Consider the following 26,900-nt stretch of genomic DNA (forward strand, 5'->3'; position numbering starts at 1 on the left):
CAACCCTGCCAACATCCGAGCGGACGCACTTTATTTTTGCGTCCAGCACCGGCGAGGATAATTTTCTGCCCTTCGGAATCCGGCGGTTTTCAAAGTAGGTATCTTTTATCCCGTGCGTTAGCCTGCTATCCTTTGTTTGTTCCAGCAGAATAATTTGCAGAAAGGGAAACCCAAGTCCCTTCCAACGATGGCTCTCTCCACTCATGTGTATAATGCAGCCAAGTGCATGTATACAGCTGGGAGACGTTAAAGTAACGACGAAGGAAGGGCACTTTGCAGACACGAGTACATTCGACGCACCTGAGAGCGTGTATTGGCGTTGGACTGACAGTTATTGCTGTATAGCGGTTGCTGCAAGTTTCGACAGTCCCGATCTTACGTGCACGGTTACTGGGCCAGTTAAATTAATATTCATCCCTACTTGTACGCCCGTGTTCCAATGTGAGGAGAGAGGCGTCTGCTTCATATAAAGCGACCAGCAGTCTGTTTCCAACCGTGGTTTCTATGGCACCGTCACGTTCCGCCGCTGTTGCCAGAAGTAGCTCTCACATCCGACGTCAATACGACGCGCGCACCGAAAGTTTTGCTCGCGCGGAGTACCGGTATGTACAACAATGTTCGCCCCATCACATCAAGTGTTGCGCATTGTTCTTGTAATACCCAAAGCGCCCAACGGGTTGTCGCAGTACAATAGAACGAATTCAAGTGTGTTTCATCCCGCGACGTCAGCAATACGATCAGGGCCGTCGCCACTATAAATAAGCTCGCACGTTTCAGCACAGCGGCGGGCTCTCTAGGACCCTAATGGTGCATACATTGCTAAATGTACAGCCACTGTGTGATGAATGGTTGGAGGAGAGGCGCTGGAATTAGATTCACGAAGTTTTCACCCGTCTGTACTGGAAGCGGTCGAAATCAGGATGGAAAAGTGAGGGAAAGCGAACGCATATCGAGAGCGGGTGCGAAGTGTGGATCATGAGAAACTGCAAGGACCGTTCTCATTTCTTTGCTCAGTGTCGGGCAAAAAATACTCGTTCCTCGCCGAATGGAATGATGCGAGCACCTTCTCCGTGAGAAATTTTATCCTCAACTTCTTCACCAGGGACTCGACGGTGGAAATGGTGAGCTGCTTTGGGTGTTTGAAATTGCATGAGTCATTTCTTGAACCCATGAGTGAACAGCCGCGTGAACGTCTGCATGTCTGACGACGCTTGCTCTGCAGGATTAGTGTGTTCCTTGCAAATTATCATTAATGACGCATTGTGGGCTCCTAATCAATTTCTCGGGGCCGTCCTTTTGTTCAATTGGTACAGGGCATAAACTGTCCGGTGACTCACTTGGATGTGCGATGGAAGCGAGAGAAAAAGAAAGGAGAAACAGTGTTTTAGCGTTCTCGTTCTTCATCTCACAAAAAGTCTCATAAACGATGAGGCCTTTTCGCGGCGCTTGCGGCACTACTACGGTGGGCTTGTAATGGTCGCACCCGTAATTTTCAAAATAACTATAATAACGACTACGTTTAGTTGTATGACGCCACGTCGTCGACAGTCTGGGCAGCTGAACAATTGAGCCGTGTTGTTACCATGGATATAATAAAAGAATTTACGCTAAAATTTGAGGCAATCGGTTAATTTCGATCTATGTGGTAATCTGACACGTTTGAAGTAAAGATAACCCGAAAAGCACATATTAACGTGGCAAGAGGCTAACTGGGCATAGCGTAGTCATATCGTACATCCTGTGGAACGTGATACACGAGGTAGGGAAGCCGTCAATGCCGGCATTACCTGATGGCTAGTCACCAGATTTGGATAATTGATTGATCTGCTAAATTTTATTTCATTCATTTTGATTCCCTGGAGCAATTAGGGAAAGCATCCATTCAAACCTAACAGGTATGTTAGAGTGGATTAGTTGTAACAGTCCAACCGCTCGCTGAATTGTGAATCAAGTGCTAGCTAAGCAATCAAAATTATGCCAGTAGCATCCAAGAGACATGGTATATTTTATGCACGTGTAGACAAGTGGAATCGAAACCGTCTCTGGAATGTGCGCTGCCAGCCCAAAACCGCTACCGTTATAGCACTACTACTACTACTACTACTACTACTACTACTACTACTACTGCTACTACTACTACTACTACTACTACTGCTGCTGCTGCTTCGTCGTCGAGGTCGTCGTCTCCTTTTGCTTCTTGCAATAGGAAGTTACTGTTGGTAGAGCCGGGTGGCGATAACGTATATAATTTTCATAAGGCAGGCGCTGGGCCGTTCTGCCAAACATATACTCAATTTTTCTTTGCTTCTCAGCTTTACACACTTCAGCGTATTTCTCCGACTCAATCATTGGTCATTCCCTGGAGTGTGTATGTTTACTTCCGCAAAAAGACTGCTACTGCTGTTCTGAAAAATGCTGTTCTGTATTCGAATGCGAATTCCGGCTTGATTGGCATGGCGAGGCAACGGTCTCGTCGAAAATACAAGGTTGAAAAAAAACAACGCTTTTCTATCGCCAAGAAAGCATCACCGTTCGCTGCGGTTCGAGAGTTCCTATATCGGCCCGAATGTCCACCCTAAATCTCTACTGAGCTCAGTGACAGCGCCGAGATTGACGGTGCGCAGAGCAAAGCTAATTGGCCCCGCGCTCTGCGTTTGGCATTGAAAAAAAAAGGAGAAACAATGCCACCTCCCTCCTCCTCCTCCGTGCGGAGGAGGAGGAGGCGGAGGGAAGGATGGCCATCCCGTGCGGGGTGCCCAACCGGACGTCCGTCTGGTCACCCTCCCTGTACTGTTTCTCTCTCTCTCTCTGCCTTTTTCTTTTGTCGCGCATGCAGATCGAGTTGAAGACTCGGCGCGTGTTCTTGCGGCGCACCGAGTGCGAGGACTGTTCGCTGCGCGACCTGTACGCGGGCAACGTGGTGGCCGTGCTCTCGCGACACCTGCGCATCCTGGGATACGCCGACGCTCAGACAGCCGCGTTCCTGGGACCCAAGCACGAACGGTATGGTGGCGCAACGATGCGTGAACATCGCTTCGCGTTAATTCTGCGGTTCCCGGATTTATTTATTTATTTATTTGTTTATTTGTTTATCTTAACGTTCATACCTAGGCTGTAAAGCACACCGCAGTGGAGGGCTACGATTAATCTTCAATTCAATTAAATGCTTTATTTATCTTTCTGTGAAGGAAGGGAAGGAGCAGTCACAAAAAGCCACTGCAGCGAGTAGCTTGAGAAGGTGGCTGCTCCTCCAAATGACGGCAGTGGGCAGTTCGCAGAACAAACTCAGAGTACATAGGGAAGATGCTACAAAGATGGTTGGAATTTCTTTAGTACAGAAGTGAGAAGCACACTTTATGTCTAACAAGCAATTTTAGCGGTATGAAACAAATTCTACAGAAATAGGTAATGTCCCAATGTAATATGGTAACATATGAAGCAGTTCAATTAAAAGGATGAAGGAAAAACAATGAAAGGAAGAAACAAAAAGAAAAGCGAATTTTAAACAGGAAGGGTTTGCTAGCGCGCGCATAAATTGTCATTGTGCAATATGGTTATATTGTGCTATATAAATAAAAACGAAGACATAGCAGGAACTGCACAGGAAATATGCTGCCCACCAACTGGCTTTACTGCACCAGGGCTTATTTGCATGAAAAACCCATCGCATCAAAATGCGAGAGTACATGTCGTACCAATGAGAATGAGAATAAATTGGCAAATTCACAGTTCTCAATCCGAATTTGTCTGTTCTATTTCTTATTTTTGTTTTTCTACTGATTTACACGGGATTGAAGTCTAGATTAAAGATTTTGCAAATTGCACTTGCATGCATAGATACGTATGTGTTTATATTGTAGCGGCGCATTTATCCAGAGCAGGTGAAGAAGACGGCTCACGTGCGCGTAGCGTGAGAATAGAACACGCTAGACCCTCGACCTGAGCGGCCGCGGTGTCGGCCGCTCCCTAGATGCAGCGGCACCGTGGCTGGCCAGCCTAAATAAGCCGTGGCTACGGCGGCTACCTCTTCGCGCCGCCTCTCACAAGGTGGTCACCCGGACGACCGAGCTCAGCCATGCCAACGTCAACGCGCCGATTCCACCAAGGCGACAGTCACATGACCTCACGTGGTCCGGCAGACGTCCCGCGGTTGTAGGGTGTCCGGGAATTGTACATCGACATGCCGGACATCTGGTTCATCCAGCTCGACAGCCACTTCCGTATCAGCAAAGTTCCAGGCTCCGGCTTAGTTCCAGGCTCCAGCTACCACCCACTGGCCCCGACATCTACAAGGACTTGCGGGCAGCCGGCCTTGCTCACTAAGGAGTAACCTTGAGTGCTCAGTCACAGCAGGTCTTGCCATTCGAACCGTCGCGTCATTCCGCGTCTTGTCGTCCCACATCGCATGCATCCACCAGTGCCGATCGTCAGCACACGCTGGCCCCAGCATCAAACCTCTACTCTGTCCGTGAGCGTCCTCCCCAGCTCAAAGGCAGCTGCGCGACGACTCTTTCCAAAGAATTCACTGGGTCAGACGCAAGCGCTTTCGGCTATTCTACGGCCCGTCGCTCTCCCTCCTTGGACGTCCCCGCAGGCTAACCGCTTTCCCTTCGAGGGCCCCTCACTCATCACCTATTCAGAGGCTGTCCCACCGGCTCAACTAGGCGCAAATGTCACGCTCTCAGCTACGGCGACGCCAGAAGTACAACCTTCGCAATGCTTTCAGCGACCACCGCAGCCCTGATGCTATGCGCATTCGAGATTTCACCGCAAGCAGCAGCAATGGAGCCTTCCGATGTTCTGTGCGGATGTATGACCTACCGAAGTTTTGTAGGAGCAGCTCTGCCATCTGGTTTCATCAGCTCGAGAATCACTTCTAACATCAACAACGTGAGTGACCAACACTTGCGCTATCTTCACGCAACTCGCGAGCTGCTAGATGGTTTTCTTTCGGAGCTCCGACTTCTACCAGGGCCGGGCACCCACGAGAACCTGCGGCAGGTCGTAATTTCGCACTATTGGATCACTGTGGCTGCGCCTCGCTCGCAACCTACGCTGCAGGTGCTGCCTGGTATACCTCTCTCGGATTTCGTGAACCGGACGCTATCAACGACGACAGCATCTGCACAACCGAACGCGCACCTGAAATGGTGACGCAGCAAGAATCAGCAAGGGCAACAAGGCACACTCGCGACCCTCGCGGTTCTCCGGCACTGCCACCGTTGCACGCCGTTCTACAACACCGTCTTCTGCGTGTTTTCCCTCAACGGCCTGAACTCTCGGCGCTCGCCAAAAACCAGTCAGCATGCCTCAACTATGCTTGCCGAGTTGCACCGCACTGGGTGCGTATAGACGTCGACAACGCAAGACCACGCCCTCAACGTGCTAGACAATGCGCCCTGCGTTCAGACACTCTCAACCACGGCCACCAGAGAGCTATTTGTGGCCCTCGCCGCAACACGGACGTTTCCTGGACTTCTTAACGGACGATACGAATTGGCACTGATGTATATAGACTTGCAGACCCTCCCCTTTCTATACGCATGACTTTTGCACATGCTTTGAACATGTTTCGTACATGTTTTTGTACATGTTGTGTACATGTACATTTTGTGGGAGGCGGCTCGCCGCCTCCCACAACATGATTGTTACTTCCGTGCATGCATGTATTACTTCTTGAAGTGAACATTCTGTATATCTTGCCCGTAATTACTTTTACGTGCTGATTGCGCTCAGATTGGCGCCTTCCTTTAATCAAGCTGCCTGTATTTACTGAGCGCTGTTTGTATGGTAACGGGGTCTGATAAACTGCCAGGCATAATAATCAGAAACACTCTTAAAGTTTTCCTGAATATCCGAAAGTAAAGCACAGGTTAGTTTTCGTTAAGCAGTGAAATAACTTATCGCCAATTTTTTCTGAAACTACCACAGTATGCATCGCACTTAGCAGTCTATCCTCTTTTTGTCTGTAAACGGTGTTCATTGATTTCATCAAGAGCTTCTTCAATATTCGACGGATGATGAAAGTTGCTGTGTCAGTGCTTAATCTTCGATAATAGTCTCCATTTCACCGTCTAAAAATGAAGTTTACCTATAGCAATCCGAAACATTTTGGCAATCAAAGTGGTACTAGAAATAAACCGTGTAACATATTAAATGTGCAAAGAAGAACGTTCAACAACACGTCAGAGCTTATTCGTAGCGATTAGCTTGTGCTGTCAAGCCTAGGTAATCCGTTCGGCCTGAAACGAAGGTAGTCCTGGGAGGGGATCTGGCCCTCACATAACCTAGATACAGACAACAGTGCAAATACCCATGTTCAAGGCAACGCATAAGTTGGGGTTTCTTGTTTGTTACAACACAACCCTCCTGAGGAAAGAAAGAAAGAAAGAAAAAAAAAGAAAGAAAGAAAGAAAGAAAGAAAGAAAGAAAGAAAGAAAGAAAGAAAGAAGTACAGACCAATGCGCGCCAGGCTGCCCTGGGCTGTTCTCGAGCAGTTGTTTACACTGTTTCGTATACAAGCGATCCAATTAGCGCGTTTACAAAGGTAGCGACCAACCTAACGATGGCACCACTGGAGAGCAGGGGGTTGCGTTGTACTCAAAATTTCACCGCTAATGAAGTTCCCTAACGCGTACGAGAACCCCTGCTGCTCGTGGTTAGCTGTGACCGCAATTCGCAACCTTGTTAGGAGTAGAGCAACGCCAACCCTCCCCTCGTCACTTCACATCTATTTCGCCTATCACACCTCTTTTGCCTATCGTTTCCCCGATTGTCACATGAACTCGTTTGTTCGTGGATTTCGGATTGTAGTTTTCAATATACTTGGGAAAAGTTACGTAGATGTTGAAACCTGCAGATATTCAAAGGCGATGGATGGCGGCCGCATCAAGGGAACACTACGTAGGGAAAGGCATGTTAGACTGCACGCAAGTTGTCGCTTCGTTCTCGATGGTGAAACTTCTACATAGAAAGTTTATCCCATATGTAGATCCGAAAGATTAACAGCAACTAAAAAAATGTTACCTCCTTGTCACACACACACACACACACACACACACACACACACACACACACACACACACACACACACACACACACACACACACACACACACACACACACACACACACACACACACACACACACACACACACACACACACACACACACACTCGCGCGCGAGTACGCACCTCGGTTTTTGTTTCAATGTGCGGCTCCTCCCATGCAGCGCCGTGCTCGTGCTGAGACCGACTGGCGTGAAGAGGCTGGGAGACGTCTGGGCGGCCGTCGAGGCAGCGGGGGCCACGGTCTGCAAGGCGCTCATGCTCAGGCTCACGCCCCAAGATGTGAAGCTGCTGAGCGCAAACCAGCAGGAAGTGTGAGTGTTCCAGGTTTGAGTACCTCTAGCGCCAGCGAGCGCCAGTGTACCACACGAGTACCAGTAATTGCACGGAAATTTTTACATGTGAGCATCCGCGAGTTTCAGCAGTAAGGACGTGAAGAAAGTGACACGCACTTTACCGTTCGTCTTGTTGCGCTGCGCTGCATGGTACTAGGATCTGCAGGCCGTCGAGATGTTGTTGCTTATAAAATGGCCATTTCAACCGCGGTGGCTTGGGCACTGTTGTACGCGTTCTGGGAGGCACGAACATAGCGTAGCAGAAACCTGCTTGGGTTCAACGCGCCTTGGCATCTTTCTTGCGAGTGTCTGTTTACACGGAAGTCATGCAAGTCATGTGATCATCATCATCATCATCATCAGCCTGGTTACGCCCACTGCAGGGCAAAGGCCTCTCCCATACTTCGCCAACAACCCCGGTCATGTACTAATTGTGGCCATGCCATGCCTGCAAACTTCTTAATCTCATCCGCCCACCTAACTTTCTGCCGCCCCCTGCTACGCTTCCCTTCCCTTGGGATCCAGTCCGTAACCCTTAATGACCATCGGTTATCTTCCCTCCTCATTACATGTCCTGGCCATACCCATTTCTTTTTCTTGATTTCAACTAAGATGACATTAACTCGCGTTTGTTCCCTCAGCCAATCTGCTCTTTTCTTATCCCTTAACGTTGCACCTATCATTCTTCTTTCCATAGCTCGTTGCGTCGTCCTCAATTTGAGTAGAACCCTTTTCGTAAGCCTCCAGGTTTCCGCCCCGTGGGTGAATACTGGTAAGACGCAGCTATTATATACTTTTCTCTTGAGGGATAATGGCAACCTGCTGTTTATGATCTGAGAATGCCTGCCAAACGCACCCCAGCCCATTCTTATTCTTCTGAGTATTTCCGTCTCATGATCCGGATCCGCCGTCACTACCTGCCCTAAGTAGATGTATTCCCTTACGACTTCCAGTGCCTCGCTGCCTATTGTAAATTGCTGTTCTCTTCCGAGACTGTTAAGCGTTACTTTAGTTTTCTGCAGATTAATTTTTAGACCCACTCTTCTGCTTTGCCTCTCCAGGTCAGTGAGCATGCATTGCAATTGGTCCCCTGAGTTACTCAGCAAGGCAATATCATCAGCGAATCGCAAGTTACCAAGGTATTCTCCATTAACTTTTATCCCCAATTCTTCCCAATCCAGGTCTCTGAATACCTCCTGTAAACACGCTGTGAATAGCATTGGAGATATCGTATCTCCCTGCCTTACGCCTTTCTTTATTGGGATTTTGTTGCTTGCTTTATGGAGGACTACGGTGGCTGTGGAGCCGCTATAGATATCTTTCAGTATTTTTACATACGGCTCGTCTACACCCTGATTCTGTAATGCCTCTATGACTGCTGAGGTTTCGACAGAATCAAACGCTTTCTCGTAATCAATGAAAGCTATATATAAGGGTTGGTTATATTCCGCACATTTCTCTATCACCTGATTGATAGTGTGAATATGATCTATTGTTGAGTAGCCTTTACGGAATCCTGCCTGGTCCTTTGCTTGACAGAAGTCTAAGGTGTTCCTGATTCTATTTGCGATTACCTTAGTAAATAGTTTGTAGGCAACGGACAGTAAGCTGATCGGTCTATAATTTTTCAAGTCTTTGGCGTCCCCTTTCTTATGGATTAGGATTATGTTAGCGTTCTTCCAAGATTCCGGTACGCTCGAGGTCATGAGGCATTGCGTATACAGGGTGGCCAGTTTCTCTAGAACAATCTGTCCACCATCCTTCAACAAATCTGTTGTTACCTGATCCTCCCCAGCTGCCTTCCCCCTTTGCATATCTCCCAAGGCTTTCTTTACTTCTTCCGGCGTTACCTTTGGGATTTCGAATTCCTCTGGACTAATTTCTCTTCCATTATCGTCGAGGGTGCCACTGGTACTGTATAAATCTCTATAGAAATCTTCAGCCACTTGAACTATCTCATCCATATTAGTAATAATATTGCCGGCTTTGTCTCTTAACGCATACGTCTGATTCTTGCCAATTCCTAGTTTCTTCTTCACTGTTTTTAGGCTTCCTCCGTTCCTGAGAGCATGTTCAATTCTATCCATACTATACTTCCTTATGTCAGCTGTCTTACGCTTGTTGATTAACTTCGAAAGTTCTGCCAGTTCTATTCTAGCTGTAGGGTTAGATGCTTTCATACATTGGCGCTTTTTGATCAGATCTTTCGTCTCCTGCGATAGTTTGCTGGTATCCTAGCTGCCTAACGGAGTTACCACCGACTTCCATTGCACACTCCTTAATGATGCCCACAAGATTGTCGTTCATTGCTTCAACACTAAGGTCCTCTTCCGGAGTTAAAGCCGAATACCTGTTCTGTAGCTTGATCTGGAATTCCTCTATTTTCCCTCTCACCGCTAACTCATTAATCGGCTTCTTGTGATGTGAGTCATGTGATGCCAGTTTGAAATGTTCCTCAAAGGGTACATCAGCCGGTGACATTGTCAACTAGGGAGTCACTTATAAATAACCTTGCTGAGCCGGAAAGCTAGGTCATCATGCCAGAATAACTGCACCCACACTGAGCGTTTTTACACTTTTATGGGTATATAAAGACTGTTTGGTTGTCACACGGCCAACACCCTCACGTGTAAGCGGTAAGATCGAATTGATGGCGGGGGCCAATGAAGGCATGCTTGCCGACTTTTTCTGGCAAGTAAAAGTTATGATAGCTGTGAGAGACGACAGCAAAAACGCATTAAATAAACTTTCTAAGCTATCGCTGTCAAATTTATTTGTCACATATTTCTGTGCGCTCAAAACTCAGAATTATTACGCAGTTTTCGATCGCACCTTTTCGCATAGCACGTCTAATTAGCGCTCCGTTGTCGTGCGGTATAAAAACATTTAAAGTCCTAGAAATAGGGGTGTTACCCATGTGGCTGTGTAAAAATATTTAGAATGTAGTTTCTAGGATTTCTTTCAGGCGTTTGCTAGATTCTGCATTGACTCGCACCAGCAGCTCATTTCTAATTGGCGATACTTTTCAAACTTTTTCACGCCTACAGATTCATGGTATGCTTTCATCGGCGACACATAGCGGGGATCAGTGGATCCGCGAGTTAATAGAAATTCCGCAAAATCTGGGCACACGGTTCAGAATACAGAGTGGAAGTCTCAGATAGTGGAGAAGCAGTGATGTATTCTCTTTCAAATGCCACTATACTCAACATTTCTCGCCTAACCCTCAGACATCGTGTGCGTTTTGTGAAAGCTGTCGATGTCTTACGCTGTAACAATACGACGTAGGCAATGTGTTGCCCCGCTTGTACAATATTTATTTTCTTCCACCACACACGCAGATTCGACGAGGGTCTCCTAAGCGACCCAGCTGTCTGCATCCAGGTTCTGGGAGAAAGGGTACTCGCCAGGCTTAGGAACCAACCAGTGAAGACGGAAGGCGGAGATTCGGGCCAGCAAGGTATGACTTCGTGTCCATAGAACTTCCGTTTTCTTTAAGTTACATACAGACGGAAGAGTGAACATTAGGTTGGAGGAAAAGGGAGAGCACTAAACAGCTAGCACTCTGCAGGTCCGGTAATCGTGAACCTGATTTAACGTAAAGGCGTTCGCTAATGGGCTGTCCTTGCCGGTAAATCATTATAACGATCGACGTCATAGCGAGGGAATTGCCGTGGTAGTGGCGATTTTTGGAAGGCAGTTGCAAAAGAGAAGTTTTAAGAGCACGGTTCCCGTTCCATAACTACAGGCGTCAGCGTGCACTTTTCCAGAATGGCGCGATGCGATTAAGCACGCAGCAGCGCGGTTTCGAAAATGTTGAGCTCTGTTTGGAAGAGTGTTCGTTTCGTTTCCATGTAGCTCGTCACCAAATCGAGCCATCGATATACGCGGTGTATCCTGCGCAAATCTCGTGCCGCGATGACAGGCTCAACTTACAAAGAAAAAGTCATTGTGAACGGCCTTTATTTTTTCTCGCTTGCTTTTTCGGCAACCAAAGAGGCTATTCAAAAGATGGCAGGTTGGTCTGCTGGCTTAATTGCTTGCTTGCTTCGTTCCCCCCCCCCTTCCTTTTGTCTATCTATTTTTTTTTCATATTTCTTGCTCATTTATTTTTCGCTTCTTTGGTCATTTCTCAAACTCGAAGCATTGCTCACCCCTACAAATCGTCAAGATGCCTTCGAAGATAGGTCCTATTATTTTGCGTGCCAGCGAAGCACATGGTTTCAACATTTGCTGTTGCTTTTGTACCCTAATAGCGGACCGCACCGCATCAACTGCCATTGAATTAAGTTGGATTTCCTCCTAAACGGGACTGCTCGCCGAAGAACACCTTCCTATCCCTTCTTTTTTCCTGCGAAATTTCAATAATTCCTACAAAAATTTGGAGGATGCTTAAGCTTCGCCTTTAAGAGTGGAACGCGATAGCGTTCAAAGGCCGGCCTTACTGCTTTTCATGCTTCCCGGCCACTGAAGCTTATGTAACCATAACGTTTACCGGAAAACGCTGGCTACGAACGCTATGCACGAAGGCGAGATTTCTGGTATACAAACCCGGCCTCTTGCGTGGGTCGATCTCCTGTTATTGTTTCGCACTTTTAATATTTTAGTCTGAGAAGAGATAACATAACGGACATGCGCTGTCGGTGTTTTTTACCCATTACATCTGTTTTTTTGGCTGCCGTTCTCAAATTCGGAGGAATAACATTGTAATTACAATGTTATTCCTCCGAATTATTTAAATAATGAAAGACAATGTATGGGCAACTTTGGCAGCAGAGAGGTGTAACGTAGAAGGGCCTGGTGCGGAGCCTTTTAGTACATAGCTTGACAAACATAGAACGAAACCCAGTCTTCGAAGACGCGTGCACAAGATGGGAGAAAAAGACAACCACGCACGCTGGTACTAGCAACAGGGTTTGATGAAAGAGTTCGCAAGGTATATATGTAAACTGGTAGCGAAGCTTCCATAGAAGCCCACATGTCAAGAAAATGGCGGCTCGTTGCAAACGTCGACATCTACGTATCGTGGGGACAACTAACCGCAAGCAAAAAAAAATAAAGAATAAAAAAGTGACGTCACAATCGGAAAGGGCAGTGACGTCAAGATCTCATGCTGCTTGGCGCGAATGTTTGAATTTCTTTAGCGTCCGGCATTTCGACCGCTACGCCGGCAATTATTTTTCTTTTGAGGCTGAGGCGAGCCGGCGAGCTTGCGACTTGCCTCAGCTGAAGCGCCGACGTGTCCTTTAAATATAGGAGTGGCGTATGTCTTAATGTGAACATAATTAGGCTGTTATTGATGGCAATTGCTCCAGTAGCTTCCCGTAGGAAAGTGAGAGAATAGGATGGAAATAGCTGACACTGCCACAGAGGTTTCAAAAGCAACTTCACTTTTATTCGTCTAGAATAATGCAACCAATATGATTGACCAAACATGACGCCTTTCAATGGACGAAAAATACTATGGCCAGCAGAAATTCGTAACGTACAGCAACATATGCAGATCCTTTTCACTGAATCATTCGTAATTCCTTGCGACACCACGTATTCATATCCAACTGTTTTCGGACAAGATAACATCGCCCCACATTATCATTTAGAAAAAACACTCCACTTACTAATGTTGCTACCCGTCGGACACTCAGAGCCTGTGTTACGGAGAGTAAACCAACATACCGCGATGTTTCTTCGCTGAACGGAGCGTTCCGCATTTATCCTCCCCACGATCGACAAGCGCGTCGGATGCCGCAGCTCGAACTTGCACGATAACAAAAAACCTGCACTCGCACCTTTCGCCAATGAATTCCGTTTGCTAGGTCACGCAATATTTGAAGTGAAGAAAATGCCGCACTTTGAACAAACACGCAAGGAAATAAAAAGAACTCGGATGAAACCGCTACGTTGAAGTGAGCAACGCCATTCCGCACAACATAACAGCCTTACGCCCGAATCACTGGTTGGTATGAGTCACCAAGAACGAACTAACAAATTGTGAAATAGAAAAAAAAATAAACTTTTGTTGTATTGGTACAGCAAACATATTTGAAGCGGAATATTTATCGTATGGCAGTATTCTGATTTAAAATTTTCGAAATTTTTTTTTCACGTACATAGGTTTGCTAGTTACAGTGTTTGTCCCCCCCTCACCTAATCGCGCTTCAATCGTGCACCACTAGCTTATATCTTTGGGGATATAGGTTCTGGCACACTTTTCGTTCCAAGCTTCGCGACCTATTTAGATGGACCTAGCACTTGGTTCGAAAAGAAAAGAAAATCAACACGCGCATGCGCCATACAAAACCAACGCACTCGTTATAAAGAGCAATAAAAACATTTAAAAACATATGTGAATGACACATTCTAACGGTGGCATTTTTTCAAAAAAGCCAGTTCTTTGCAAGATAGCGATACGGAGGGTGCGCTCACGCACTGATTGTGACCGTGTTTTTGGATTTGGTAAGCTTCAATGACTTCTCTCTCGCATTTCGTGGCTCCGCTACCAATAAATTGAGTGTCTTCATAAACAGGATGGCAAGAGCAACTTCGGCAGTGAGCGAGAAAGTTTGCCCCTCCACCGGACGTCACAGACGTTTCATGTTCTTTTAAGCGAACATTGCCACAGCGGCCTGTCTGTCCGATGTACGCTCTACCACACGACAACGGTATGCGATAAACAACATTGGTGGAACAGTCTGTGAATTTGGAAACATGGCGAAAAGTGCAGAAGCTCTTGGGTTTCCGGTTTTCAATCCTGGCACAAAGTTTTGAAAGCCTGCATGGCGCCGAGAACACAACTTGTACACCGTGTCTAGTGGCAACTTTTTTCACGCTGTGTGAAAGCTTGTGGATATAAGGAATAACTTCCTTATTGCCTACTGGTTGCACTGGTGCCTTGCCTCCCACTTCAATTGTTGATTCTGAAGCTACCTTAGTTACGGTTTCATTCATTACATCTGTGCCATCTTCTTCTCTCTGTTCCAAGGCTGCATATTTGTTTGCAAGTACCAGCCTGAATTTGTGTGCTTGTACCCTTACTGTATCTAGGTTGGCCTGTTTCTTCTTGACCACTTTTACTGTTTCTCTCTTCAAATTGAGGTTTAGATATTCCAAAAGCATGTGACAGTGTCGAACATGGAATTTTAATTTCTAGACTAGCAAGCTGTGAGGTTCCAGGCTAAATACGGGCCTGGATACAAGAGTTGTTTTCTTGTAGACAATTCTTTTGTTTCAAGGATGGGGTTACATTGGGCACATATAAACATACCAGAGGCGTACCCCAGGGATCAGTTCTTTCACCGCTTTCTTTAACTATTTTGTTATCTTCTGTCTGAGTTCAGCGGGATGTGAAACTCTATCTCTTTTCTGATGACATTGCATTTTTCTCTTCATCACGGGATATCAATACGTTACACCAAATTTACAATCTTATTTGTCTGCGCTCGAGTCCTGGCTGGACCGAATCTCTTTTTCCCTTAACCCCAAGAAATGCTCGTTACTTGCGTTTCCATTGTCAAATTCCGTTTTCACTTCTCTTCATTATCGATATGAGCCGATACCGCAAGGTGCAGCTTTGAAGTACTTAAGAATAACGTATGATGGCACACCAAACTAGCAGCAGCAAATCGAAATAAATGCTAGTAAAGGACAACGTGCAATGGGATTTTTGCGCCGTTTCAGTAATAAAAAGACGGTATGCGGAGGGCTATGTTGTTGATCATTTATAAACTTTACGTTCGCCCCATTCTCGAGTTCAGCTTTGTTCTTTTTTCAGGATGTGCAGCATACAAGCTAAGACTTTGTATATACATTGAAAGTCAAGCACTGCGTCTTTGTCTTGAACTGCCAAATTTTGTGGCTGACGATGTGCTTTATCTGGAAGCTGAAATTCTTCCTCTTGAGTCCAGGTTTAAGAAACTTACTGTCCTGACATTTCTAAAGCTTTACGATGCATCCCTCTTCCGTTTGCAATTCGTTTTCTTCAGTTCTTTCGATTTATTTTTCAGGACACGTTGGCCGCGTTTTCGACAACCACAAGTTTTTGTTCAGACATTGTTATCAAAACTTCATGTTCTGCTACCGTGCCTGATTTCTCCAAAAACTAATTTGTTAAAGGTGAAACTGTTTTTCGATTGTATTTTCCGAAAACATGCAAAACTTCTTTCAGTGCACATACTTGAAAGTCTCCTTCAAGATCATCCTAATCAATTTCCGTCTCACTTGGTTATTTCTACGAGGGCAACACACATTTTAGAGAAGGCTGGAGTTGGTATCTTTCCAAATCAACTCAATTGACCTTTCGCTCTCCGTTTCGCTGATTACACCCCAATATTTCTTGCAGAAGTTTTGGCATTTATTCTCTCCATCAGAAAATTAGGTGCGCTGAAACCTCAAATAATAATTGCTACCGATGCGCCTTCGGCTTGTACACATTTAACTTCTAATAATCAGTCACCCCTTCTGAGTGTATTTTCGACTCTTGCACCGGACAGTTTGTCTGAAGGCTGCTTTGTCCTGGTCCCCGGTCGTAGTGGAATCTTTTTAAATGGATCAGATGACTCGCTCGTATCGTTATCACTGAATGACTCAGTCTTAAAAATTCTTCCCGATTTTTCCTTTATAACAGGAGCTTGATTTCAATGCCTTTTACTTCTAAATTGTTATGAATCATCCCTGCTTTCCGCAACGATTTTCGACATCTAAATTTCCAGTGGAACCCGAGAAAATGCATTGCACGACAATGCGAGGAGACCTTATCAAGCTTCCGTTGTAAAGTTCCCCGCCTAAATTTTTACCTTCATAGATATGGTTTATCCATAACTAACCTCTGCTCTTTTTGCAATGAACTGGAAACTTATGGACCATTGCTTTGTTTCTTGCCGTCGCTTCTCCTTCCTCCGCAGAAAGTTCGTCGTATTTCCAACTAGTATAAGCTGCGTTTAGCGCTTACTACACCAAACATTTTGCCGTTTAATGCCTGTCAATTATGCACAAGCCATGGGTCAATGATTACTGCTGTACACAAGTTCACTGAAGCATGAGGAAGCCATCGCTGCTCGGGTACCGACCGTGGGACACTTTATTTTCATTTTATCCTAAATTTATGTATAGCGCCTCTAGAAAGTTCTGTGAGCATTTAGTTCCCTGGTAGTTCGTTTTGAATGTTTGCCTTCTCCCCTTTTCGTATTAATTGCTCTTTCCAATCAACCTAGTGGGGCCAATCCTCCCTATAGGGACGAGCCATGTGTTGAGGCAACAACAACAGCAACACGCTAGAGAGCCCGACCTGAGCAGTCGCAGTATGGCCGCTCCCGGGATCCCGCGACACCGGGGCTGGCCGGCCTAAATAAACCGTGGCCACGGAGGCTGCGTCTTTGCGCCTCCTGCCCACAGTTGTATATGTGCCTCTGTTAACATGCTGTTCCCTTGTTTCATTAGTGTCATTGCCGTGAGGCCCCAGATGACGTAATGTAGTTGTTAGTCATTTACACGATCCTCGGCTATTCGGACGGCTAATTGTCAACGGCAAGTATACGTCAGTGTACATAAGCCTGCAACTTTTTTTTCAGTTTTTTTTTTTTACCAAGCAGACTCCGCACAAAATTCGTATTTGTTATTGCTTCATAAATGATAAAATGTTCGGTATTCGATTCGTTTTCGAGGGTCGTTTTTCTAAAATAGTCATGTTCAACTCGATTCTGAAACTTCACTGTGCGAATACCCCTAATAAAAATTGACCTCCCCACTTTGTTTTAGCAATAATGAGCAGTAGGGAAAGCTAGTGGCTAGTCGAATTTCAGTCACCATTCAATCAATCACCGTTTTTACCCCCTTGAAAGGACTCTCTGCTCCGCATTGGAGGTGCGTGCGGTGAAGCACAACTGCTTTTTGCGCACCATGCCCCTACTATACTCATATTCTTCGACGTTCGCTGAATGACGCAGACAGCTCATTCAAAACAGCTACTCGATTGGAAAAACTATCGTAGCATACCCTTAATGATTGAAGGAAGAATGAAAACAATGCTGAGGCACCTCTTGCAGTAGGTAGCTGCTTACGAAAACACTCCCCGCACTAGGACTCGAAAAAAAAAGTCTATGAGCGCACCTGATCCTCGAATGTCCATGACATCTAGACAGAGACGCGTTGCCTTCACCGAGAGACTGTTGCAACGCCAGACAAGAAAGCGAAGACCTCATAGAAAGGCCAAGCTCGTCTCCGAGGACCTGGAACAACAAAGACGCCTCGTCGCCAGGGCCAAGGAGGCAGCGAAGGCCAGAGGGTTCCTGGAATGAGGAGACCTCCCACCGAGAGTCGAACCGGGGCTTACCCCGGAATACTGTTTCCAAAATAAATGTTTATTCCTCCTCCTCGTGAAACTAACTGTACGACTGGAACAAAGAAAAAAAATATGCCATCTATCTTTCTGGACCGCAAAGGTACTATGGGATCGAGCAGGCGTCCCCAGTTGTACAGCTCCGGAAAATGAACCCGGACTACCGTGTAAAAAATTACTTAAACTTACGTAATTAATCACTATATCTAAGTTTCGGGATATGTCGAAACAGGCTGCCGTTTATATTATTATTATTATTATTATTATTATTATTATTATTATTATTATTATTGTCGTCGGCGTTGTTGTTATTGTTGTTGTTGTAGCAGTGGTACAGCAAATCTTAAGCATTTCTCATGCTTCTTTTCTCTATTGCGCTATTTGCCAGATGTGGTTATTCTTTTGATATTGTTCAACTTAATTCTGTCTCACTCACTTTTGCATACAGCAGTCACATTGCAAAGTCTATGCTGGATCTCAAAGGACAAGCCGTCAGCCGAGAAGGTTTGTACCAAATTTTACTTGTAACACAGCTCAAAAAAAAAAAAGTGCGCTCTTCTTTGCCTTGTTTTGTATCCCTGGCAGACACTGCCTGTCAACTTCGCGGTCCCTATTTCTAAAACTCCCTAGTACTTCTGTTGTTCTGCCAACTCGTTCTGCCTCATCGGCGACTGCTCAAGATGAGCATCGTAGTAGCGCCTGGGACTTCGGAAGAAACGGGAGCTCTCTGGATGTTTTGTTGGAATACGGAGAGCGAGGGGGGGGGGGGGGGAGGGGAAGCTGGAAGTCGTCTCAAGATGGCGTGTAAGTCTCTAAACGTATATCCAAAAGTCAGCGGTCGCGAACTGTTGCTTCGCAGGAACTGAGTTAATATAATCAAGAAGCCAGCGCAGAGTCTCAATCACTCTCGCAACGCTTGTCACGAGAAAAGAAGCGTATTGTAGTTGGAACGTTTATTTAAATAAAATGAATAAAACATTGTTTCCACCCCAGGAAGCGGATTTATCAAGGCGAGGGAAAGCAAAGGAAACAAGAGAAGAGTTTAAAATTGTCGACCGTTCTTGCGTGAAGTAGAAAACGGAGCGTGCAGTGAGCCGAGTATGAGGCGTCGTCGTGAATTTTGATAGGATACTGAGGAGAAACCGCCGTGTTTTGACAGGATCGACGACTGAGCTTACTCGAGATTTCACGTCATTAAATTAAAAATAGCGAAATCACAAGTAAGTCAACTGCCCGTATGTGTATGTACGTAGAAGCGCAGCATGTGTCATAAAAGTTGCCAAGCCAGAGTGTAGGAAGCCATATTTTAGGCAGCATTATCACTTCCAGGCGGGCATACAGCTCGTACACCTCGTACAGTTCAAGTTGATTCTTCCACGAACAACCGTCTGTATCAGCAGAAAAGAACACAAAGCCTGTATGACAAAAGCATAACTTTTAATTTCAAAGCTTCTTTTTCCCTTGTAAGGGTTGTACTTGCAAACACGGGTGCAATAAAACAGTTGAACAAACTTAGATGACCTAGTTGAAGTGCTAATTGGCTCAAGGTAAACGTCATTGATGCATGAAACGACCATCCAGGAGCATTTACTTGGCAAAGCTCAGAAGTAACGGGCTTTTGGCGAATTCAAGAGCGAGAGAGAGAGAGGTCGACGATATACGCTGAAGCTCTTTGCGGAGTAGGTCCGAAATTGTAAAAAGAAATGTGTGAGAAGTATGCTGGCATGCGCACGACGATTAAGTAGACGAATAACGATAGCTCTCCGCAGCACGTGATGATTCTCTGACTGTAGCTGTAGCTATGAAACAGGTTTGAATAACTATCTGAAATGAACTGTGGCTATAAATCATGGTAAATTACCGTCACAGTTCACAGCCTATTTGGAGGCGTATAACATAAGTGCGACGGATCGTGTGGTTCGCCGCTGGTTTAACAGCACGCCTGCTTCCGAAAGGAAACATCTAGAAACGAAATAAGACACAGAAGTTCTCTGAAGCAACATTTATTTTCATTACCTACAATGCCATTTTACGCGAGGGTTACCACCAGGTTCGTGCGAAGGATTTTCCCTCAAGTGGGATAGCAATGATGTACGTAGTACTGAGCACTCGACTGCTCGTTATTTATTTATTTATTTATTTATTTATTTATTTATTTATTTATTTATTCCCTTCTTTCTTTCGTTCTATCCTTCTTTCCAGGAATCCGTGGTGCTCTTTGGAAGCCAGTTCGATCGTCGCTGTAACACAGCGGTTTTCGAGAAAACCACCTGCTGCGTCGTCAAGCCACACGTCTTCAAAGACGGTTTGTTCACATTTCTTCCTTTAACACAAACCGTGATCAACGTTCGAGTTTTAAGCTTGCAAGTGCTGAAAAGGGTTATTTCTACCTTACTTCAGCGTAGCAGAAAAAATGTTTTCGCTGTTAACAGTACATGGCACGCACGGCGGCTCATTAATGCCACAACAGCGGAACTACAGTGACACGATAGGGGGGTGGCACAACAGTGGACGGTCGCAAAACAGGTGTACGATGCGATGACCTCTTGACAGCCGCAAATATCGCTTGCAACGCTGTCAGCCGTACCACTCCTCCAGCGTTGGACAGACAACGGCACAGTTTTCTTGTTACCGTCACGGCATTCTCCCTTGTCTTTCCTTCTCTCGCTCTATCTGCTAAGATAGGTAGCACCATGTTAGCACGCATCATTGGCGAACATTTACCAGTGTGGACGCCATTCGCCATCGTGGCGCGCTCAGTGCACATGCGTGCCCCATAACTCGCTGCATTCTCACTTCAAGGTCACGTGTTGCTGCTGCAAAGGCAGCCAGGCTTTGAAGGAGACGAACTGGTTGCGGCACGGACGAAACCGCGCGACAGGTCGTTCCTAGCGGGGAACGCAATGTTAGCGAATGTGAACGGTAATTGAGGAACGTTCCTTTCGAACCGAAGCCTTCAGGAATTCGGCCTCTAGATTTGTTACTTATTTTCGCGAAGTCTGCCTTTGTTATAAGTATTTCAAATAAGTCTGCACGGCACAAACAACATCCGCAGGCCTCAAAACAGTTTTGCTCATTGCTAAGGTCGTGTCACAAGAGCTCAGAGCAGCTGTAACGTAACGATATTGCTCCAATTATATTCCTTTCTGCGACCCGTCAGTGGTCCAAGACGCCTTCCCTATCACTGAAACCGATCAGTCCAGTGCGGTTGATGATATGAAATAGAATAGAACAAAAAAAGAATCGTTATGTTGTACCGAGCTTGAATGTAAAAACTCAATGCGCGGCATGTTCGGCTCTGTTGTCTAGCTTTAAGCGATTACCGACCGGCTCTTTTCCAAATCCTGCTCCACTAACGCGTCGCTTACAGTTCACTTTGTGGTTTGTACGAGTGTAAATCTTATTGGGTTTTCTCGTTTGCATTACAGGGAATGTCAGCAGTGTGCTGCGGAAAATACTGACTTCGGGTTTCGAGGTTACGGCGCTCCAGATGGTAAGGTGGTTGTAGAGGTACTTGTTTTCGCTTGCACTGCCCCGAACCTTTTAACAGCGCGTTATAAGCGATACTTGCGAAGTTGCCCCCACTGCAACTGCAGCTTGCAAAGTAAAGCAATAGTCACCATGGTTGCTTAATGGCTTTGTACTTGCCGGTGCTAAGCCCGAAGTCACGGGATCAAATCCTGGCCGCAGCGGCCGCATTTTGATGAGGGCCAAAACAAAAAATCACCGCTCAAGCGCTCCGTACAGATGGTTAACCAGCGAAGCTGAAACGTGCGGCCCCGGTGTTTATCACTGGGTTAATCCCGACGGTTCACTAAATGACGGCTTGCTAGGATGCCGGATCCTCGGTACGCAGCTTTTGCTCGCGCTCGGCTGCGCGAGCCTGTTCTTGTGCCCGGGCTGCAGCATCGGCACGGCGTAGACGAGCTCGTTCTGGGTTCTGCTCGCGGCGTTGCTGATCAAAAGCTGCCTGCTCCTCAGGAGTACATATGACGCGAGGCCTACCCATTCCGGTGCCGGAGAGAAACTGCTGCGCGCGCTCGGCTGCGATGGAGAGCAACGACGTCATTACTGGCGCAGCCAATCGCGAGCCTCTCTGTCACTTTTTTTTTGCGCATGCGCTCGGGGTTGCGCCGGAGGAGTTTTCGGCGTACAGGCGGCGGACGGACGAATTGGTTAGCCACATACCGCTTCGTTGTAAACACACGTGCTACCGTACATTGTGTGTAGGTTAAAGAACACGGGGTGGCCAAATAAGTTCGGAGTTCCCCACTAGGTCGTGCCTTACAACAATATCGTGATTTCGCTTGTAAAACGCTAGATTTAATTTTTAACATTTAATGTAAAACAATTGGCCCTCTTCGACCATCCCTGCTCCTTGCACACACACACGCACAAAAAGCCTGCACATCATCAAAATAAACCAATTGAAGTCCACTGAATCTCGGCCAAGCTAAAGCCAATACTTCTGCGCTGGGCAGGGAAGACGTGGCGTTTCGATTTCAATGCTATTCCTAATCGTGCTTCGCCAGTGGCAAAAGTAGCGTTCCGCCACGTTATCAGCGGTATCGGCTCGACGCGAAGTGTGACTGATAAGAAAAGGACAGAACTGAACGAAAGGAATCCTTACGTTATACCTGTCCCGCTCTCATATTGTTCGGGAGACAGCGGGAGGCAGGGAACAGCGTAAAAGCGAATGCGTAGTGCGCGCTCTTGTAGGACCTCGTGATTGGATACCCGTCTATATGCTCCATGACCTTACCCTACTTGAAGTTGTTTTGTCATGTCAAGCGCAGAATACAACGTGAACAACGAGGATTTTGGAGATCGACAAACTGAAATGAATAATTCTAGAACTAGTAGCACGAGCCACTATATGCGGGCGTGATCCGTCACTCCCGCACAGAATTAGTGAGCCCAACGGAAATTTTTCAGGCAGTGACTCAACCTGCTTGTTTCTCTTTCTCTCTTTCTTTCTTTCTTTCGCTCTTTCTTTCTTTCTCAAATGAACACTGCATAGCAGATAAACTGCTAAGTAATGGGGTTAATAACTTCCGTGCGTTATATTTTACCGTCTCAATCATTTACCCACTGCGTATACTCCTAAAAGCTGAGAACCGTTTTACTATATCCCATTACGCACATGTCCAGCTCGAAAGAGAGATAACGCTTCCGCATGTGTGCGCACATAACGTGAACTTTTCAGCAAGGTTCTTATATGCTTTCCATAATGACGGTTGCACTTTAGTAGTTAAGTTTCTGTGAGATCGTTTAGCATACGAAAGTAAAATAAATACCGACAAGCAGAGGTCTCAGGAGATTACCCTAGATGATAACAGAGCAGACGGCGCAGGATCTCCGGCGCACCCAAGGGGATCAAATGTAGATGCAGTCCAGGTTCCAGCTTCGGTGTGCTCGTTGCCTCTTTGGTGTCATAAAGGCACCACCAAAGTATACTTTTCGTTTTCCTCTCTGTCATCTTTCTAATCCCTATCCCCCATCCTCAGTGTAGGGTAGCAAACCGGAGACTCATATCTGGTTAACCTCCCTGCCTTTCCTCTTCATTCTCTCTCTCTCTCTCTCTCTCTCTCTCTCTCTCTACACGCTGCTTACGCTCACTTCTTGCCAGAATTCTCACTCCCTTTCATCACAATACAGTGCGCGTGCTCCGCCACGTTACACTTCTGTGCTGCGGCGCAGCCATTATAAAACGCATATAACATCTTTGTCAACATTTCTTCTCTCTTTCTTCTATTATTTCACTACTTTGCTTTTCCTTATTACTTCTCTTTCTCGTTCCCCGCCTCACTAAATGTGCGCATAAAAAAATGGTTGCTAAGCGACACTTTGCAAAATTGTTTCGCCTGCAGGCATTTGGACCTCACAGTGAATCAATAGGCATGTGGCTGTTGCCCCAAGTTTCCTAGCCTTTATCGTCCTTCAAAGCAATTCCGATGGCCATTTCTGCCGCAGTTACTTTTCAAAGAAAGCTTGTCACTTTCCGGATCTGCAATTCCCGTCTGTACAAGTGCAAGCACAGTTATATTTCTTATCGTTCTTTCTTTTACAATGCAGTTCCATCTCGATTGCGCCAAGGCAGAGGAGTTCCTCTTGGTGTACAAGGGTGTTGCTCCAAATTACACCGTAAGTCTTTCTTTCCTTCTTTTTTACCTTGTCAAACGACGTAGCTGCAATATCGGCAGTCTATAGAGCTGTATTCTAAAACGTAGCGTTTCGAAATGTCCCCCAATTTTCCACACTTGCTCCACGCGCCACTATTTATAGCCGGGGTGTTGAACCGAAAAGTTTTCGGATTAGGTTTGGGTTCAGGTTCAGCCTTCCGCATATTTTCTGGTTCGGTTTAGGTTCAGCTCCGGTGCAAAAATATCGAACCGGTTCAGACGGGTTGATATCGGTTCAGAGTTTGAGAGAAATCAAATATTTCGAAAACGTTTCTCGGCCTGAACCTCGAATTTATGTGACCGATATATAGTTTATTTGTGTCCTCACGTGACACGGATTGTTGTATCACTGATGTATTTAATATTACGCAGCAAATTTTCTACATTGCGACCCGAGAAACACGCGCACGCTGTGGTTTGCTTTCGAGAGCCCACAGTACCCAACGCGTTGCAAAGACGTCTAATGTCGTTTATTGGGGCGGGGAAGCTGCTTTACAACTGCGTCTACCTCGCGCGTTCAGGTTGAAGGAACACTGAGGTACTAATAACTTAAGGTGCGACAACGACACAGGCTTGTGTGACAGCTTTGTTGCCTTTCCAAAGCGTTGTTATGTTCTGTAGAGCCTGAAACCGAACTCTGAGAACGCGGTGGAGTAATTTTTGTAATAGTTTTTATTCAAACATTGTATTACAAAGAGAGCTGCGGGTATGCCTAAGGCACTCGTCTTTGTGTCGCAACACTCGCCAGCCGCGACGAATATACAATTAGGGCAAAACGATGCACCGTTCAGGTTCCGTTATTTCAATAACTGGGAGCCTCGGCGCTGTCATATTTGCACCGCGGATCTGTTGGCGGGACTAGACGTTTTCGCAAACGTTATATGCCTATTCTCACATTTTGCACAAAATATATATATATATATATATAGGTCATCCATGAAGTTTACTTGAGAAAATGTGCGAAACGTTCGGGTGATATGCAGATAAATTTGGGAGCCTCTGCTCTCTGCTTTATTTAGGTGCTAAATTAAAAGTGCTAGAACTTCGTTTTCGGCCCGCTTAAAGGCGCCATTTGAATAGCTTACAAAGTTTCCCGTTCATTAAGAAGGAGCAAAGGCAGCAGAAATTTCATAAAGAAAATAAGGACCATGATGTGTGTGTAGTGTACTGAAAGCTGGAAGTGCTTAGAATAATTATGCGGCCTTGAAAATAATTACTGAACACTGATTTTCTCACAATTCTCATCCGTTGTACTAAGCATATATTTCGTTTCCCCCATATTATCCGTAAACTATGCCAGGTACTTTGTTTATTTTTCGTTGAAGTGGGAGGCATATTGCGGGTTACGTAGAATAAGTCTAATCTGCGCACAATAATAACAGTCTTTGTGGAAGATAACTTCTTCAAGCGTTCCAAAGTATCATGCTGCCTTTATCCGTATTGTTTCCCAGAGTCCCAAGAGAACTATATACGGCACCGAGTTCAAATTCAGTGGAAATGAAGAAGGAGGGGGGCATTAGGAAGGAGGAAGGGGGAGGCCTAACTATTACTGCAAATTGTTACTGAACTATTACTGCAAACTATTACTGAACTTTTGTCTTATTTGGGTAGGTAGTTCGTTTCCCCCTTCTCGTCATTCAATTAAACAAGCCGTCTGTTTATATTTCGTGAAAATAAGGGGAACGTTATGGCTAATGTGTAGGTAAAGTTCAGTATGTCTGGTTTCATTGCGGTCTTTGCAATGAATTGCTTATTCAAGTGCTTCAGAGCGTTATAAAAAGGCATGTTTCACAAGCGACATAAAATTTAGACAACCGCTGGCATAATTACAAAAGCATTGGCGTAGCCAGGTTGAAGAAGGGGCAGGAGTCGACATTCCCCCCCCCCCCCCCACCCTCTGAAATTTTCTAACTAAGCCCTCCTCCCTATTTCCCCATTTCCCGTGGAACAAAGTTTCAGGAGGCGAGCTCAAAGCGACATGGTCGAAAGTAAAAATGATAACCCCCTTCTCTACCGGGAACACGGGTGCAAGCGAAGCCCGGGATCCGCGACTTCATTGTCGTAACGCCTCGGCTTAGCGCTCCTTCACGGCGACGTCGGCAAGTCGACGACGAGTCCTTTCTCAAGCGATTTCGTGGCGGCGTTCATGAAAAGCCGCCTGTTCTTCGGCCGAACGCACGACGCGGTCCGCTCCCGCTGCCGTTCCTTCAACGCAGCCTGCTCTTCGGCAGAACAAACCAAACGCGACCTCCCCGACTGACTGCCGGGCCTGAACTGGCGGGAAACTGCGGGCGCTTGGCGAGCGAACAAGCGATCACACCCTTCCCCTCCTTCGGAGGTAGGAGACGCCTGTGAATGGCTCACGCCTTGCGCTGCATCTAGTTCTTCACAGATATATAACCCTGCTTTAAAAGATATATATATATATATCTTTTTTATATATATATCTTTTTTATATATATTTCTTCTCGTTTATATATATATAAACGAGAAGAAAGGGGGTTAACCGAGGGGCCCGATTTTTTATTAGTCATATCATAAGAAGCCAACAAACACTGACGCCATGGACAACATAGGGGAAATTAATTGTGCTTAATAAATGAAATAAAGAAACGATAAATTGATGGAAATGAAAGTGGATGAAATAACAACTTGCCGCAAGTGGGGAACGATCCCACGACCTTCGCATTTCGCGTGCGATGCTCTACCAATTGAGCTACCGCGGCGCTGTTTTCCCATCCACTGTCTTGGGTATTTACGTGTGCTAGTAGAACCCTGGGAGTGTTAGCCAGCGCCACCACTCACAGACCTTGGCGGCGGACGTGGAACGTCCTTTTTTGCCGCAGGCGTCACGAGAACGTGATCTTTTTGGGTGAAGGCAACTGGTCAATAAACCCACATATGCTACCTGAAGGCATCAATGTAGCCGGATTCGAGACCTTCGTATGTAATAAACGAGAAGAAAGGGGGTTAACCGAGGGGC

General features: G+C 46.0%; 1 protein-coding gene across 1 annotated transcript in view; it reads left to right on the plus strand.

Annotated features, from left to right (window-relative positions):
* The first annotated feature begins 449 nt into the window (after nucleotides 1-449).
* nmdyn-D7 (nucleoside diphosphate kinase homolog 7) overlaps nucleotides 450-26,900 on the plus strand; it is a 45,151-nt gene continuing 18,700 nt past the window's right edge. Inside the window, exons 1-9 of the mRNA XM_075679333.1 lie at nucleotides 450-602; nucleotides 1,015-1,121; nucleotides 2,837-3,003; nucleotides 7,232-7,381; nucleotides 10,744-10,862; nucleotides 18,184-18,239; nucleotides 19,938-20,040; nucleotides 21,164-21,228; nucleotides 23,811-23,879. Coding sequence (XP_075535448.1) covers nucleotides 1,119-1,121; nucleotides 2,837-3,003; nucleotides 7,232-7,381; nucleotides 10,744-10,862; nucleotides 18,184-18,239; nucleotides 19,938-20,040; nucleotides 21,164-21,228; nucleotides 23,811-23,879 — 732 coding nt within the window. The 5' untranslated portion in view covers nucleotides 450-602; nucleotides 1,015-1,118. The remainder of the gene's footprint in view (nucleotides 603-1,014; nucleotides 1,122-2,836; nucleotides 3,004-7,231; nucleotides 7,382-10,743; nucleotides 10,863-18,183; nucleotides 18,240-19,937; nucleotides 20,041-21,163; nucleotides 21,229-23,810; nucleotides 23,880-26,900) is intronic.

This window comes from Dermacentor variabilis, chromosome 2 (assembly GCF_050947875.1).
Source record: "Dermacentor variabilis isolate Ectoservices chromosome 2, ASM5094787v1, whole genome shotgun sequence".
Classification (NCBI taxonomy): Eukaryota; Metazoa; Arthropoda; class Arachnida; order Ixodida; family Ixodidae; genus Dermacentor; species Dermacentor variabilis.